General features: G+C 39.0%; 1 protein-coding gene across 1 annotated transcript in view; it reads right to left on the reverse strand.

The window, feature by feature from the left end:
* The window catches only part of KCTD16 (potassium channel tetramerization domain containing 16), a gene marked incomplete at both ends in the record, with an annotated part of 219,646 nt that extends 217,270 nt beyond the window's left edge, over positions 1-2,376 (reverse strand). The window contains one exon of the mRNA XM_081317338.1: positions 1,545-2,376. Within this exon, the coding sequence (XP_081173464.1) occupies positions 1,545-2,376 (832 nt within the window). The remainder of the gene's footprint in view (positions 1-1,544) is intronic.
* Between the last annotated feature and the right edge of the window lie 11,149 nt (positions 2,377-13,525).

Here is a 13,525-nt window from a genome sequence, read left to right on the forward strand (position 1 = left end):
AATCCAATGGTGCATCTATTTTGTATTTTGAGGGACAGGAGTATACATCATCCAGAGTCATAGGCCTATGTAAATCATGGATCTGTGAACCAACAGTGCAACCTTTTTCCATTTAAAATAGGATTCAGCCTTTGTTAATTGGCACTGAGTCATTGTTCCAATACCAATGCTTCCTCTTCTCCTGAATCTGATAAGATTTAGAGTCATCACCGTGCTTCAAGGCTCTTGATGACCAGTGGTTTCATATAGATAAAAAACCTCAATATTTAAAAAGAAATCAGAAAAAGAAAACACTAAAATTTGAAACAACAATCCAAAAAGAAAACGAGAAGCTAATAAACAGCATGAATATCATTGATTTTAACTACAACATTGGCAACCTCTAATGTTTTCTCATTTGCCTAATATAGATACAAATAAGAAATCCAACTCTTCTGAAACAAGCAAAATCACCAATAATCAACCATGTACAATCATATATAGGTAGCATTTTGTTTTTTGTTCATTACTTTCAAAAATAGAGTGGATCAGAGGATTTTAGGAAAAAAAATCCCTTTAAATAAATTAACATTAAAGCACACTACGTATTCTAATATAAAACATGCCATAAAGTTTCCTAACATAAGCATCCCTTTAAATTACATTTCCAATTAAGTTACTAATTCAAGTATTAGCATTTATTACTGAACCATAATATGAACAACATTGCAATTTCTGTAATACTTTTCAATACTACAAGCACTCATTTAAATGCAGAGTAACAGGGAAAAGCAATTCAATTTCATACTGTTGTTCACAGAAACCGAAAATCTGATTTTGATAAGGATCAAATATATGCAGACACTTCTATATATACAGTAGTGGAATCAAACTATATTGTTGTCAGAAAAAAAAGGTTCCCAGAAACAGCAAAACATTATATCAGATAACTGATAGCAAAAGTAGCAATGCTCCTTATGTCAGAATTATTATTGGAATATCATTCTTCAGCAACCAGTCACTATTTTTAAGAAAAAGGCTCCCATTGGAAAAGGGATGGAATGAGTAGATTTTGTTTCCCTCCGCTGCGTGAAAGCAAGTTAAATTGTTGACAGATGATTCTGCTGACTGTGCATGATTATTCCAAACCCCCCCCCCAAATTAAATCATATTTGAAAATTTGCTGTGAACTAAATCAGCAGTCCCTTTTTGTGAGCTCTGATGGCGCTTAGTGAATTCGCATCAGACAATCCAATTAAACAGTTAACATAAAAGAGATAGCAGTGTCTCTGTATTTGTCTTTGAATGTGCGTTGGATATAAGGAGGATCCAGAAATTCTGGCAGTCTGTGCTGCCACCTAGCCAAGACCGTACCACTGAATTTACAGTCAATCTGTGTGTTCAAAAGACTTGCTCTAAACTTATCCCCCTTGGACCCTGTTTTGCTAGAATAAAACTCAGATTAAAAGCACAGACGGTGAGTGATGTACAAACTAGACAGGGGCCCCTCAAAAGAAGCAGACTTTAAGCAAACTGAACCAATATCAGACATTGTTTGTACTTACGATAAAAGACATATTCTGTGTAGCTGGACCACACTTTATCATCAGTGTACTGATTGACAAAAGAAGCCGTCACAGAGGAATTGCAGGCTACCATGTGGAATCCACATTCTGACAACATATCAAAAGCCCGTTCCAGGTGCCTGAACTTCAGGTAGAACCTAGAGGTGTATCTATCAGGAGCTCGGTCTGGGTCTCTGCTTTCATTCAAACTTTCTCCAAAAACTTCTTTGACTAGAGCAATCCTGCCACAAACCAAAATCCTCGGGACTCTTCTGAATTTGGCATCTGCTTGGGTCTCCCTGCCCACGGGGCATGAACCTCTGTAGCCAATGGTAATGAAGCCCCACTTTTTATCCGAGGCCATGAGAGATGAAGGGGCACATATTCTTGTGTCACTGCTTTGGGAAACCTCCTCATAGTCACTATGGCAATAATCATCAGGGCTTTGCTTGATCTCATCGGGCGTCAGAAGTTTGACCAAATCTGGGAGCTGAAAGTACTCGGCTTCCCTCTTGAGCCTTCCTCGCTCTGGAAAATGATCGGGCAGGACCACCTGCTTGTCCCTGAGATAGTCCAGAATGTAACGGAATAGGAATCCATCTCGATCAATGAAAATCCTTCCCTTGGAATCTTTGGCCAGATCATTGGCTGTCTCTCTTTTGGAAGTGAACATTTTCCAAAGCATGGAGTGAGGAAGGCCTGTTAACGTGGAGAGGCGAGTGAAGTAAACCTGGCCCCCCACATTCAGCTCTATCACCTCTGGAAAGGGATGTGCAGCAGTTGCTTGTTCTCTAGGAGGGAGGTAAGTTCTGCAGTTTCCACTCAAGGCCATGGTACTTCCAAAGCCAACCAACCAAAAGTTATGGCAGAGCTCCCACTGACACCCAAGGTTTCAACAAGGCGCCGAGATCCGTTCCCCCAAGGATCTCCTAACATTTAAGGAGCCTGGGATCTGTGGGATGGTGGGGAGGGAAAATGGAAAGGAAGATGTGGAATTGTTTGGGGGGTTGTGGTTTTTTTTTCAGTTTTTCCTAGAAAGGATGATCATAAAAACTGGTGGATGAAGAAAGCTCACGTCACAAGATGCAATCAAATAATCTTCCACTAAAGCCCAAAACAGAATGATCAACCCACGATCCCTGCTATTCACAAGAGCCTGTTGAATAAGAAGAAAAATAGAAAATCATTATCTCTCTATGCAAGGAGAAAAAATATTGAAAGAATAAAAAACAATTGAGTTACGAAAGCTCCACCAGCCACCCCTTTAAGGGAACATTTGTTTATTACATCCTTTTTTTCCTTTGGATTTCTTTGCCTGTCAGAAAAGGCATTAACTGGTCCCTGCACAGTTCATGTTGCCCACGATACTCATTTAAAGGAGATGAGAATCTCCTTACCTTGGTTACGCTGATGCATGCTGTTCTTCCGAGAGGCAGCAACAACATGTCCTAAGCAGCTCCTGAAGCAACATCGTGGTTTGTGGTAGGTTGAAAACTAGAGAAGCAGCAAATCCAAAGAGGAAAAAGGGTCAGAGAAGATAAGCTGAGTCCATTTGGCAAGATCCAGGCAGAAGTTAAGAGTTTAAACCCCCACATGCAAAAGTTAAGCAGGAATAGGCACTGGAGAGAAATTGAGCTGTGTAGCAAGAGACGAGGCAGAACAGACAAAAAAACAACACAAATCCCAGGTCAGGATCCTTTAGCAGGGGAGAGAGTGTGGTTTTGATGACTTGCAGAAAGCCCAGATGCTGAGAACATCCCAGGCATCTTTCAGGGGCACCGTCCCAGAGCAGTCCCCTTCTCCATCACTCTCCACAGACAGCCTCTCATGTCCTCAGCTAGGCTGAGAGTGCAGCCCTGCAGCAGTTTGAAAGGCTGCCCAGGGAAGAAGCTCCTGGTGCTTTGACTATCTAAGCTGCTGCTCTGGTTGCTGAGCTGGGTGGTTCCACAGTTCCCAGTGCAGTTCAGATGCTGTTGTTTCAGCAGTGCAGGGAAGAAACCATCCAGGGAAATTGCTATTACATCATCTTAAAGGAATAGGGCTTTGAGAAAGCAGACCTGGAGTGGGTGGGACTCACTCGTTCAGTTCTCCCTTCTTCATTTATTTCTTTTTTTTTTAACCAGCTGCAGGAGGAGAAGCACAGCACGAGGCTGCCTCAGCTCTTCCTCAACCAACAGCGATTCCCCAGGAAAGCTTACACTGCTCAATCTGCCTGGATGAAAAACCTCCAAACTCCACATCTTTTCTCCGGCAGCAGCAGTCGCTGGTTGTGGTCATTCATTTAACTTTCACCCTCGTCCTAAAGCCAGAGTTTGTCTGAGTAACTTGCTAAACGCTGCCTCTCTAACAAGTTCATTATTGTCCTTAAGAGCAATGCAGAATAAACTGAGCTAAGGTGAAAATGAGTTTTGTTTTACACACACATACACACACACACACACACGGGGGGGGGAGGAAGGGAGGGGAATGCTAGCCTTTACCGATAGAATCAACTCACAGTGATCTGTCAAAACAATGTAGGATAGGGGGAAAAAAGAGAGCTGAGAGGGGGGGGGGTCATTTTGAAGCCAAAACAAGGAGCCACATTATGTCTTTGCAGTAAAATATCCCATTCATGTTCATTGCCAAGAAATTTATACACAGCATAATTTTACCCAGGACTACACTAAATCCCGTTGAGTTCAGGAAAGAGCACTGAGGACTGCAACCTTTAGATAGAATAGATTAGAGCTGGAAGGGACCGTGGAGGTCTTCTAGTCCAGCCCCCTGCTCAAGCAGGAGAACCTATGCCATTTCAGACAAGTGACTGTCTAGTCTCTTTTTAATCTGATTTAAGTAATATAAAGACAGTTAATTAGTGCAACTACTCCACCTAGACTTCTCACTCCAGGCACAAATAACCAGGCTCAAATTATTCGACTTCAGACACATTATGCAAAAACCCAGCTCTCTGGAGAAGACTAACGCTGGGAAAGATGAAAGGCAAGAGACAGAGGGCCAGGCTGGGGACTAGGTTGGAGACTTGATGGCGTATAACCAATCAAAGCTACTTAACAGATGGAGAAAATCCAGCAACAACAACAATCTGCAGCATGTCATCTTATGTGTTGCTCCTGGATAACATCACTGATACATGTATTGTAGGTGATAAAGTTGCAAGGATTAAATGAAGCTGCTGTTTAATAGTTTCATGGCTCCATTACAGGAATAATTAGGATTAACTAAGAAAGGTTTCCCCCTTCACAAGCACTCTTGATGAGCTATGACTGCTATCCTCATGATCTCCCCACAGTTGGGCTGGGCATAAGGGAAAAGCTGAGCCAAGCTTCCTGAGGAGTTTGTCATTTAAACTCTTTCTTGCACAGTGTCAAGTACAATCATATTTAATTGCTACTCAGAGGATTTTTTTATAGACATTACAGAAAAGAGGAGGGAGAGAGAGAACAAGCAATACTTCCAATTCAATGTATTTTGAATTCCCAGCCTGGAATCCAGGACTGTTAGCTCAATTTCTTGTTTGCGCTGTCTCGACAGGATCCTTGGAGTTAAAAATGTTTAAATAACTGGACTACTGAATATGGAAAGGGACGCAATGGCTCAGTGGGTTAGGATGCTGAGCTTGTTGATCAGATGGTCGGCAGTTTGGTGGGTCGAATCCCGAGTGTCGCGTAACAGAGTGAGCACCTGTTACTCGTCCCAGCTTCTGCCAACCTAGCAGTTTGAAAGCACGTAAAATGCAAGTAGAAAATAGGGACCACTACGGTGGGAAGGTAACAGCGTTCCGTGCGCCTTTGGCGTCTAGTCATGCCGGCCACATGACCACGGAGATGTCCTTGGACAAGCGCTGGCTCTTCGGCTTTGAAATGGAGATAAGCACCGGCCCCTAGAGTTGGAAATGAATAGCATGCATGTGCGGGGGAACCTTTACCTTACTGAATATGGATAATAATTTATGTCTTTGTATTTATTTGTTAAAAGGGACGCGGTGGCTCAGTGGGTTAGGACGCTGAGCCTGTCGATCAGAAGGTCGGCAGTTTGGCGGGTCGAATCCCGAGTGCCGCGTAACAGAGTGAGCGCCTGTTACTCGTCCCAGCTTCTGCCAACCTAGCAGTTCAAAAGCACGTAAAAATGCAAGTAGAAAAATAGGGAGCACTCCAGTGGGAAGGTAACAGCGGTCCGTGCGCCTTTGGCGTCTAGTCATGCCGGCCACATGACCACGGAGATGTCCTTGGACAAGCGCTGGCTCTTTGGCTTTGAAACGGAGATGAGCACCGGCCCCTAGAGTCGGAAACGACTAGCACGCATGTGCGGGGGAACCTTTACCTTTATTTATTTGTTAGCTATTCTGCCATAGACCAAAGAGTACACAATATACTTTGCATTTTGATAAATGAATGTATAAAATAGTAAACTTAGATTGCATTTAATTCAGGTCCTATTTTAGTTTAAATAGCTGTGGTCTGGACAATAAAAAGGTAGATTAAACCAAGTTGTAAGCAGTCTTCTTTTGCATGTTTATAGTACCACCTAATGGCTTAAAGAAAGTATTGCATTGATTTAAAAGTTTTCTTTCACAGTGTTACAAACTATGACTACAGCAATAGGTTAATTTAGTCTGTTGGATCTTGAATAAGTAATGGACAAAATAGATAGTAAAAGTAGTCTTTTATATGAGAGGAGGACACCAAAGAGACTTAAATCTTCATTTTCCTTTCACAAATTATTCTGAGAAAATTGCTAAATACAGACTTGCAAAAATATATTTTAGGGATCTTGTGTTTCTATAACTGTAAACAAGTTTAAAGATCTCCTAAGTACTGTGGTGTGGGTTTTTTTTACACTATCTTGAATTCACTTTATTGACTATATTTTATTAGAATCATCCAAGAAACCTCTTTCCTGGATATTTTTATTATGGTTGGCCTTACAGTCAACTGACTTTTTAGACTGGATTTGGATTTATCCTACCTATCAAGCCCTTACCAGGGACTTGAAAGAAGCAGATGCTGGTTTTGATGGTATTAGAGGTATCGTTGTAGGATGTAATCTGTTCTAAGTAAATCTACCTTTTGCAATTGACTGACAGTGATTTTGTCAATGCCAGTGGTATTCAAGTAGGGCTCCTAATATTTTGGGATTGCACCCAAAGCACCTATTACTGTCTTTGTTTCCTTTTGCCATAGTCATTCTACTATTTGCAGGTCTTAGTATTTTTCTTATTCTCTGCACTTCTTTCTCTTCTACCCTGCTGTCTCTAAGGAACTGCCACATTCACTGTTAATATCTTTTTTATTTATTTCTTATCAACAATGTATTTATTATTATTATTATTATTATTATTATTATTATTATTATTATTATTATTATTATTATTATTATTATTATTATTATTATTATTATTTAGTAGTAGTAGTAGATCATACAGTCAGCCAAATTTTTACATTGGGTTTGGCATTTTATCCTCCTATCCAAATGAACCTCTTGAATATTCAAAATCTCAAAGACAATTCTTGTGACCACAACACCTATCCTAATTTTAGGACTTTTGAGCTTCTTCCTTCATATTTTCTCTTTAACCCAACTAGCTCAATGATTTTCAGAGAATTTAAAATGCAAAATGTTCCTTACAGCATTTTAACATGGCCTAATAAAGGTACTGATCAACAGCGTTGCTGGGTATTTTTCTCATTGACTGAAGTCATTGTTGCTGTTAAGTGTTTTAAATATTCAGTGATTTAAATGAAAGTATTAATGATACAATTTTGAAAAGCAACCACAGCTAAGTTGAGTTCTTTTTTCTTTAGCCTCAATTTGCTGAACCTTCTAGTTAAGCCCATTTGGAACAAATGATTATTAATTACCATCTGTTTTTTCTTTAACTATCATTTATTATGACTAATTCAGAAGAGTCAGCTATCCAATCTTCCCCATTCCCACATCTTCATGTCCAACCTATAATAAGGAATGAGAAAATCTTGCCTTTTAAATTTAAATATCCATCATTCAAATACAGTCAAACTCTAACTTGTGAAGTACTTTGCTTGAAGTAGGCTTGATTCAACTCATAGAGGAGCCTGATCACAGTTTGCTTAGTTCAGATAAAATGACAAGTTGTGGTGAATAAAAAATAATAATAAAGCAAACACTTCCAATGTCCTTCTCATAGCTGTATATTAAAGAGGACAGGAGGAACATACAGATTCAATGCTCAGGTAGGTTCATTCCTATCAAAATAAATCATAGCTCATTGTGATAGCCAAAGGCAGCTGCTGGGTTAAAATCAATTGTATTTCTTTTACTAGAAAATATTTTCCACCTGTGGAAAGCCAGTTCTGACAGAACATAAGGGATTCATGCACGAGGAAAGATCCTAAATTCAAATAAGTGTTCAGTTTGCAAAAGATGTTTTAAAATAATTGCAATTTTTTTTCTCCTAACTTTTTGTGGCCTAGTAATTTATATCTTTACAGCCTGTATCTTTCTTATTGACTGCTTTCCAAGCCTTAGAATAACCCTTAATACTTTGCAACACAAGACTGGACTGCAACAGTTTTCCATTTGTCTTTAGAGTAATGTTTCTCAACCTTGGCAATTTTAGGATGCGTGGACTTCAACCCAGAATTCTCCAGCTAGTGCTCATGCTGGCTAGGGAATTCTGGGAGTTGAAGTCCACATACCTTAGAGTTGCCAAGATTGAAAAACCCTGCTTTAGAGTGAATCCAACAGTTAATACTCTCCCAATAGTTTGTGATTTATTCAATACAACCCGTTATTTTAAAACGAGCTAACTGAATTCTTACAGAAATAGCCAAAGTGGCATACAATACAGAGGCACTGCTCTTAAAAGGAGAATAGTCAGAGAATCAATACAGACTAAATGCAGGAAAAAAAACTTCTTGCAAAAAACAGAAGCAAGAGAAAGTAAAGATATGCTTTTCAAACATTTTTAATGTAAACAACTAGCAATCAGAAGACTGTTATTTAAAATTGTATAGGAAATACCAGGCTGGAAACCTTTAGATCAAATTATTCTAATTCAAGTAGATGCATGAATAGAAAAAAAGAACTTACTGTATTTCCATGTATGTATTCCTAGACTGAGGCTGAAATATTGGGGCTAGAATGAAAACCAGATAATAACTGGTATCTATAATAGGATCTAATCTTTTTCAGATTGATTCAACTCCTTCCAGATGCATTGAATCAAATATCCAGAATTCCAGAAGACCAGGTTGGTTAGGGATTCCTTGAGTTGTTTTCCCAATCTATTCAGAAATTAGCAGGTTTGAAGACCCCTATTGACATCTATTCTCAATCATGGAGCTCACTGGGTGATCCCTCACTTCAACCTGTGTCCCAGAATTATTATTTTGGGGAGAAAATTAAGAGAAGACTAACAGAGGGAATGGATCAAGATCACGTGATGTGTTAGTATAGTTTTACAATACTTGGAAAGGCCACATTTGGAATATTGCATCAGATTTGGTCGCCACAATATAAAAAGATGTTGAGATTCTGGAAAGAGTGCAGAGAAGAGCAACAAAGATGATTAGGGGACTGGAGGCTAAAACATCAAAATAGTTGCAGGAACTGGGTATGTTTAGTCTAACGAAAAGAAGGACTAGGGATGACACGATAGCAGTCATCCAAGAAGCTCCCACAAAGAAGAGGGGGTCAAACCTATTCTCCAAAATATCTGAAGGCAGGACAATAAGCAATAGATGGAAACTAATGAAGTACAGATCCAGAAATTGTCTGACTGTTAGAGCAATCAATCACTGGAACAGCTTGCCTTCAGAAGTTGTGGATGCTCCATCACTAGAAGTTTTGAAGAAAAGATCAGACAGCCATATGTCTGAAATGGTATAGGGTCTTCTGCTTAAGCAGAGGTTTGGATTAAAAGACTTCCAAGGTCCCTTCCAACTCTGTTAGTCTAGTCTAGTCTAGCCTAGTCTAGTCTAGTCTATAAAGGTAGTCCACTACTAATGACCACTTAACTAACCCAGCGCTCATTTTCAGAATGCATACAAGCCCCTTGGTCACATGATACATTTATGACTTTTTTCCCTAGTTTCCAGTTTTTACTTCCACTTTCCAGCAAAAAAGATTCACTTAAGACCCTAGTTAAAACAGTTGTAACATCAAAGCTGGTTATGTAATGTCCTGGCATATGATTGCCATGACTTATGACCATAATCCAAGCTCCACTGTGGTCATAAGTCAAGGACTACCTGTCCTTGACTTATGACCTCCTAGATTCACGGCTTACTTTGGAAGATCACATAGTGGCCCTGACTAGGGGGGCCTTCGCCCAGGTTCGCCTGGTGCGCCAGTTGCGGCCCTATCTAGACCGGGATGCCCTGTGTATGGTCACTCATGCGCTCGTGACCTCTCGTTTAGACTACTGCAACGCTCTCTACATGGGGCTGCCCTTGAAGATTACTCGGAGGCTCCAACTGGTACAGAATGCAGCCGCGAGAGTTGTGTTGGGAGTCTCCCGATGCTCCCATGTTACACCTCTGCTCTGTGAGCTTCATTGGCTCCCAGTTGTCTTCCGGGTGAGGTTCAAGTTGCTGGTATTGACCTACAAAGCCCTACATGGCATGGGTCCGGAATACCTTGGGGAGCACCTGCGGCCGGCATCAACTTCCCTCCGCCCAATACGCTCCCACAGAGAGGGTCTCCTCAGGGTGCCACCGGTCAAAGAATGCTGACTGGTGGCCCCCAGGGGGAGGGCATTCTCTGTGGGCGTGCCGGATTTATGGAACCGTCTTCCGGTTGAGCTCCGGATGGCGCCCGACCTTCACTCCTTCCGGCGCGATCTAAAGACGTATATCTTTGAACAAGCTGGCCTGGCCTGATGGGAGGGGGTTGGGTTTTTATTACTTTTAAATGCGTTTTAATCTATTTAAGAGTTCTGGGCACTTGTTTAATCTTTTTTAATTTTTGTATTCTGTCTTTTTAACATGTATTGCCCTGTTCACCGCCCTGACTCCTTCGGGAGAAGGGCGGTATACAAATAAAATAATAATAATAATAATAATAATAATAATAATTATTATTATTATTATTATTATTATTATTATTATTATTATTATTATTATTATTATTATTATTATTATTATTATGCTGTTTGACCTGTGTGTATATGTAAGAATAAGCAATTCCCTTACAATGTCCTCTGGTTCTTTCTTGTAAATCCCTCTTACAATCATCCCCAAATCTTTTGGCAACCAAAACCTTGGGAACACACATTTACCAATAGAGTCACTTATCTATCCTTCATAAAATTAGGAAGAATAGGCTTCTGATTTGATGGACCAAAGCTTTTTAGAGCTCTAGAAGTAATAACTGTAAATAATTCTAATAAATAATAATCAGCAATGGCCTGAACAGGCAATGAAAATTAATAAGTAGGGAGCCACAAAGGCTGAACAAGCATGATTTATCTAAGGCATTTACAGACTTGCTTGTCTAGTGCATAAATCAGCTTGCAAATCAGTGTATATTAGGAATGTAAAAAAAAATCTTTTGGACTGGACATTCCAGAGAACTCTAAAATATTCAATTCACTCTCTAGACTAAGCCATGTGTGTGTGGAGCATACATACATAAATACATACACACACATACATTTATATCAAAATTATATGCTACTCATCTCGTTATTCAAAGTCATCCCTATACATACTCTCTGAGAGTCAAAATTGCTATTGTAGTTAATGCACCAGACTAGTACCATAAGTTCTAGTCCTGCCTTAAGTACCACACCAGCTGGGTGACCTTGGTCCAATTATTCTCTCTCAGCCCTAAGAAAAAGTCAATGGCAAGCCTTTTCTGAAATTCTTGCCAAGAAAATGATATGGACTTGTCCAGGCATTGGCTCAGAGTCATGAATGACTGAAAGGTTCACAAACAGAAACGTACACCCTCTGCATCCATCAGAAACTACATAGCAAAATGAAGATTAAATTAATCTTCAAAATCCTATTGAAAGCAGTTTTATGTAGGGTAAGCCTAGGACCGCCCCCGACCTTCGCTCATTTCGTAGGGACTTGAAAACTTGTTTTTTTGAGCTGTCTGGCCCAGACTGAGGGGTTTTAATTATTTAATTAATGGGGTTTTAGTTAAGTTCAGGACATTGGTTTGTGCTTAAATTGTAAGCCGCCCTGAGTCTTCGGAGAAGGGTGGGATATAAATGGGATTAAAATAAAAATAAAATAAAATAATTTAATCTTAGTTTTAATCGATTTTAATTGTATGTCATGTATTTTAACTTTTAATTTTCCCTGTAAACCGCCCTGAGTCCTACGGGAATAGGGCGGTATATAAATTTAAATAAATAAATAAATAAATAAATAAATAAGCAAAGGATCATAATTTGGTCGTAAGAATATCTGCTTTACATGCTGGATGTTCAATTCATAGTATCTAGATTGGACTGGACAAATTCCAGCCTGAAACACTGGAGAGCTGCTGTTAGTCTTATTAATAGAGCAAACCATAAAATGCAACATTTTATTTTATTTATTACATTTCTGTGATTCCAAAAACAATCAGAAATAGCTAATGGTGTCCTAGGGATGATCCAGCCTGAAACAGATACGTTTCATCCAGAAGAAATCAAATATAGCAGAAAGCCATGGTTTCTCATTACCTTCAAACCATGTAATACACACACACACACACACACACACACACACATACACAAACACACACGCTGCTTTGTTGCAATGGATTTTAATGTAAAGCTGTAGAAAGTGATTCTAGATCTTTTTCCAGTTCTAAAACATCAGATGTCGCTGGATTGGACATCTGCCCCACCTAGTCTAGCAGTTTGTTTTCAGAATGTCCATCTGACGGCACAAGGAAGTCTCCCAATAGACAGACGTCCCAGGCAGTCACACGACCAACAAAGCCAATGTCTTCCGTGAATTGGTCCAACCCTATTTTGAATCCAGCTATGCTGGTTGTCAGTACCAGATCTCTAGTTAGTGAATTCCAAGTTTAATTACACGTTGTATGAAAAAAGCATTATTTTTGTTTGTCCTGATTCTTTCAAGATTCAATTTTCATTGGTTCTAGGATTTTGTACACATTATCAACATCATGCATAATTCTGCACATCCCAATCATGTCTCCCCTCATTCAGTTTGACAGAACTTCAGAAATAGAAAACTCAGAATATCTAGTATGAACATCTATGCAGTTTGGATGCATGTGAATAAAGTGATATGACTTATAAGAGATGATAAATTTTCTTAGGTGTCGCAGTGCATGTAAATGGAAAATCCTAAGAACTGTTAGGAAATCAAAGAGGTCAAACGACAACTTTATAATCGTATTTGTAATGGTTTTCAAATTAAGTAATTTATATTTAACAAAGAAATAGAAATCAAAATGTAAGTCCAGTAACAGAGCTGGAAATGAAAAAAAAATGAAACTTTCATCTTCATGTGGCAGTTTTAATTTATATTAAGAAAATCTAGTGTCTCCATTTAATAAGAGTTTACTCTGTTTTATTATGCTGTTTAAAATACTTAACAAATATTTACATAGAATCCCTCTGAATGTATATTATCAATATTGGAGTTACATTCATTTTATCAACATATATTCTTCTCCATAAACTCATCATATTTGTTAACCATCAATGTATATCACTCCTGATGCAAACAAAACCATTTGAAATGTTTATCTTTACAAAATGAAAAATTCAAGGAATTCAAACAATATGTAATGCTTCATTTTTAACAAATACCCACAGATCCCATAGTAAGAACATTAAACATTCCAATTATTTAAATGGTAACCAGATAATAGGCCAAAACCTTGTGCCAGTTATACTGTACATTTGGTTTAAAAATGTAATTGTCAGTAAGCCATAAAATATCATCAGCATAATACAACAATTTGTATTCCGCTCTGACCATCTTAGTAACCAGAATATCTCTGTATTGTTTAATGAAACAGGACAATGA

This window comes from Vipera berus, assembly GCF_964194415.1.
Source record: "Vipera berus genome assembly, chromosome: 2".
In the NCBI taxonomy this organism is placed as follows: Eukaryota; Metazoa; Chordata; class Lepidosauria; order Squamata; family Viperidae; genus Vipera; species Vipera berus.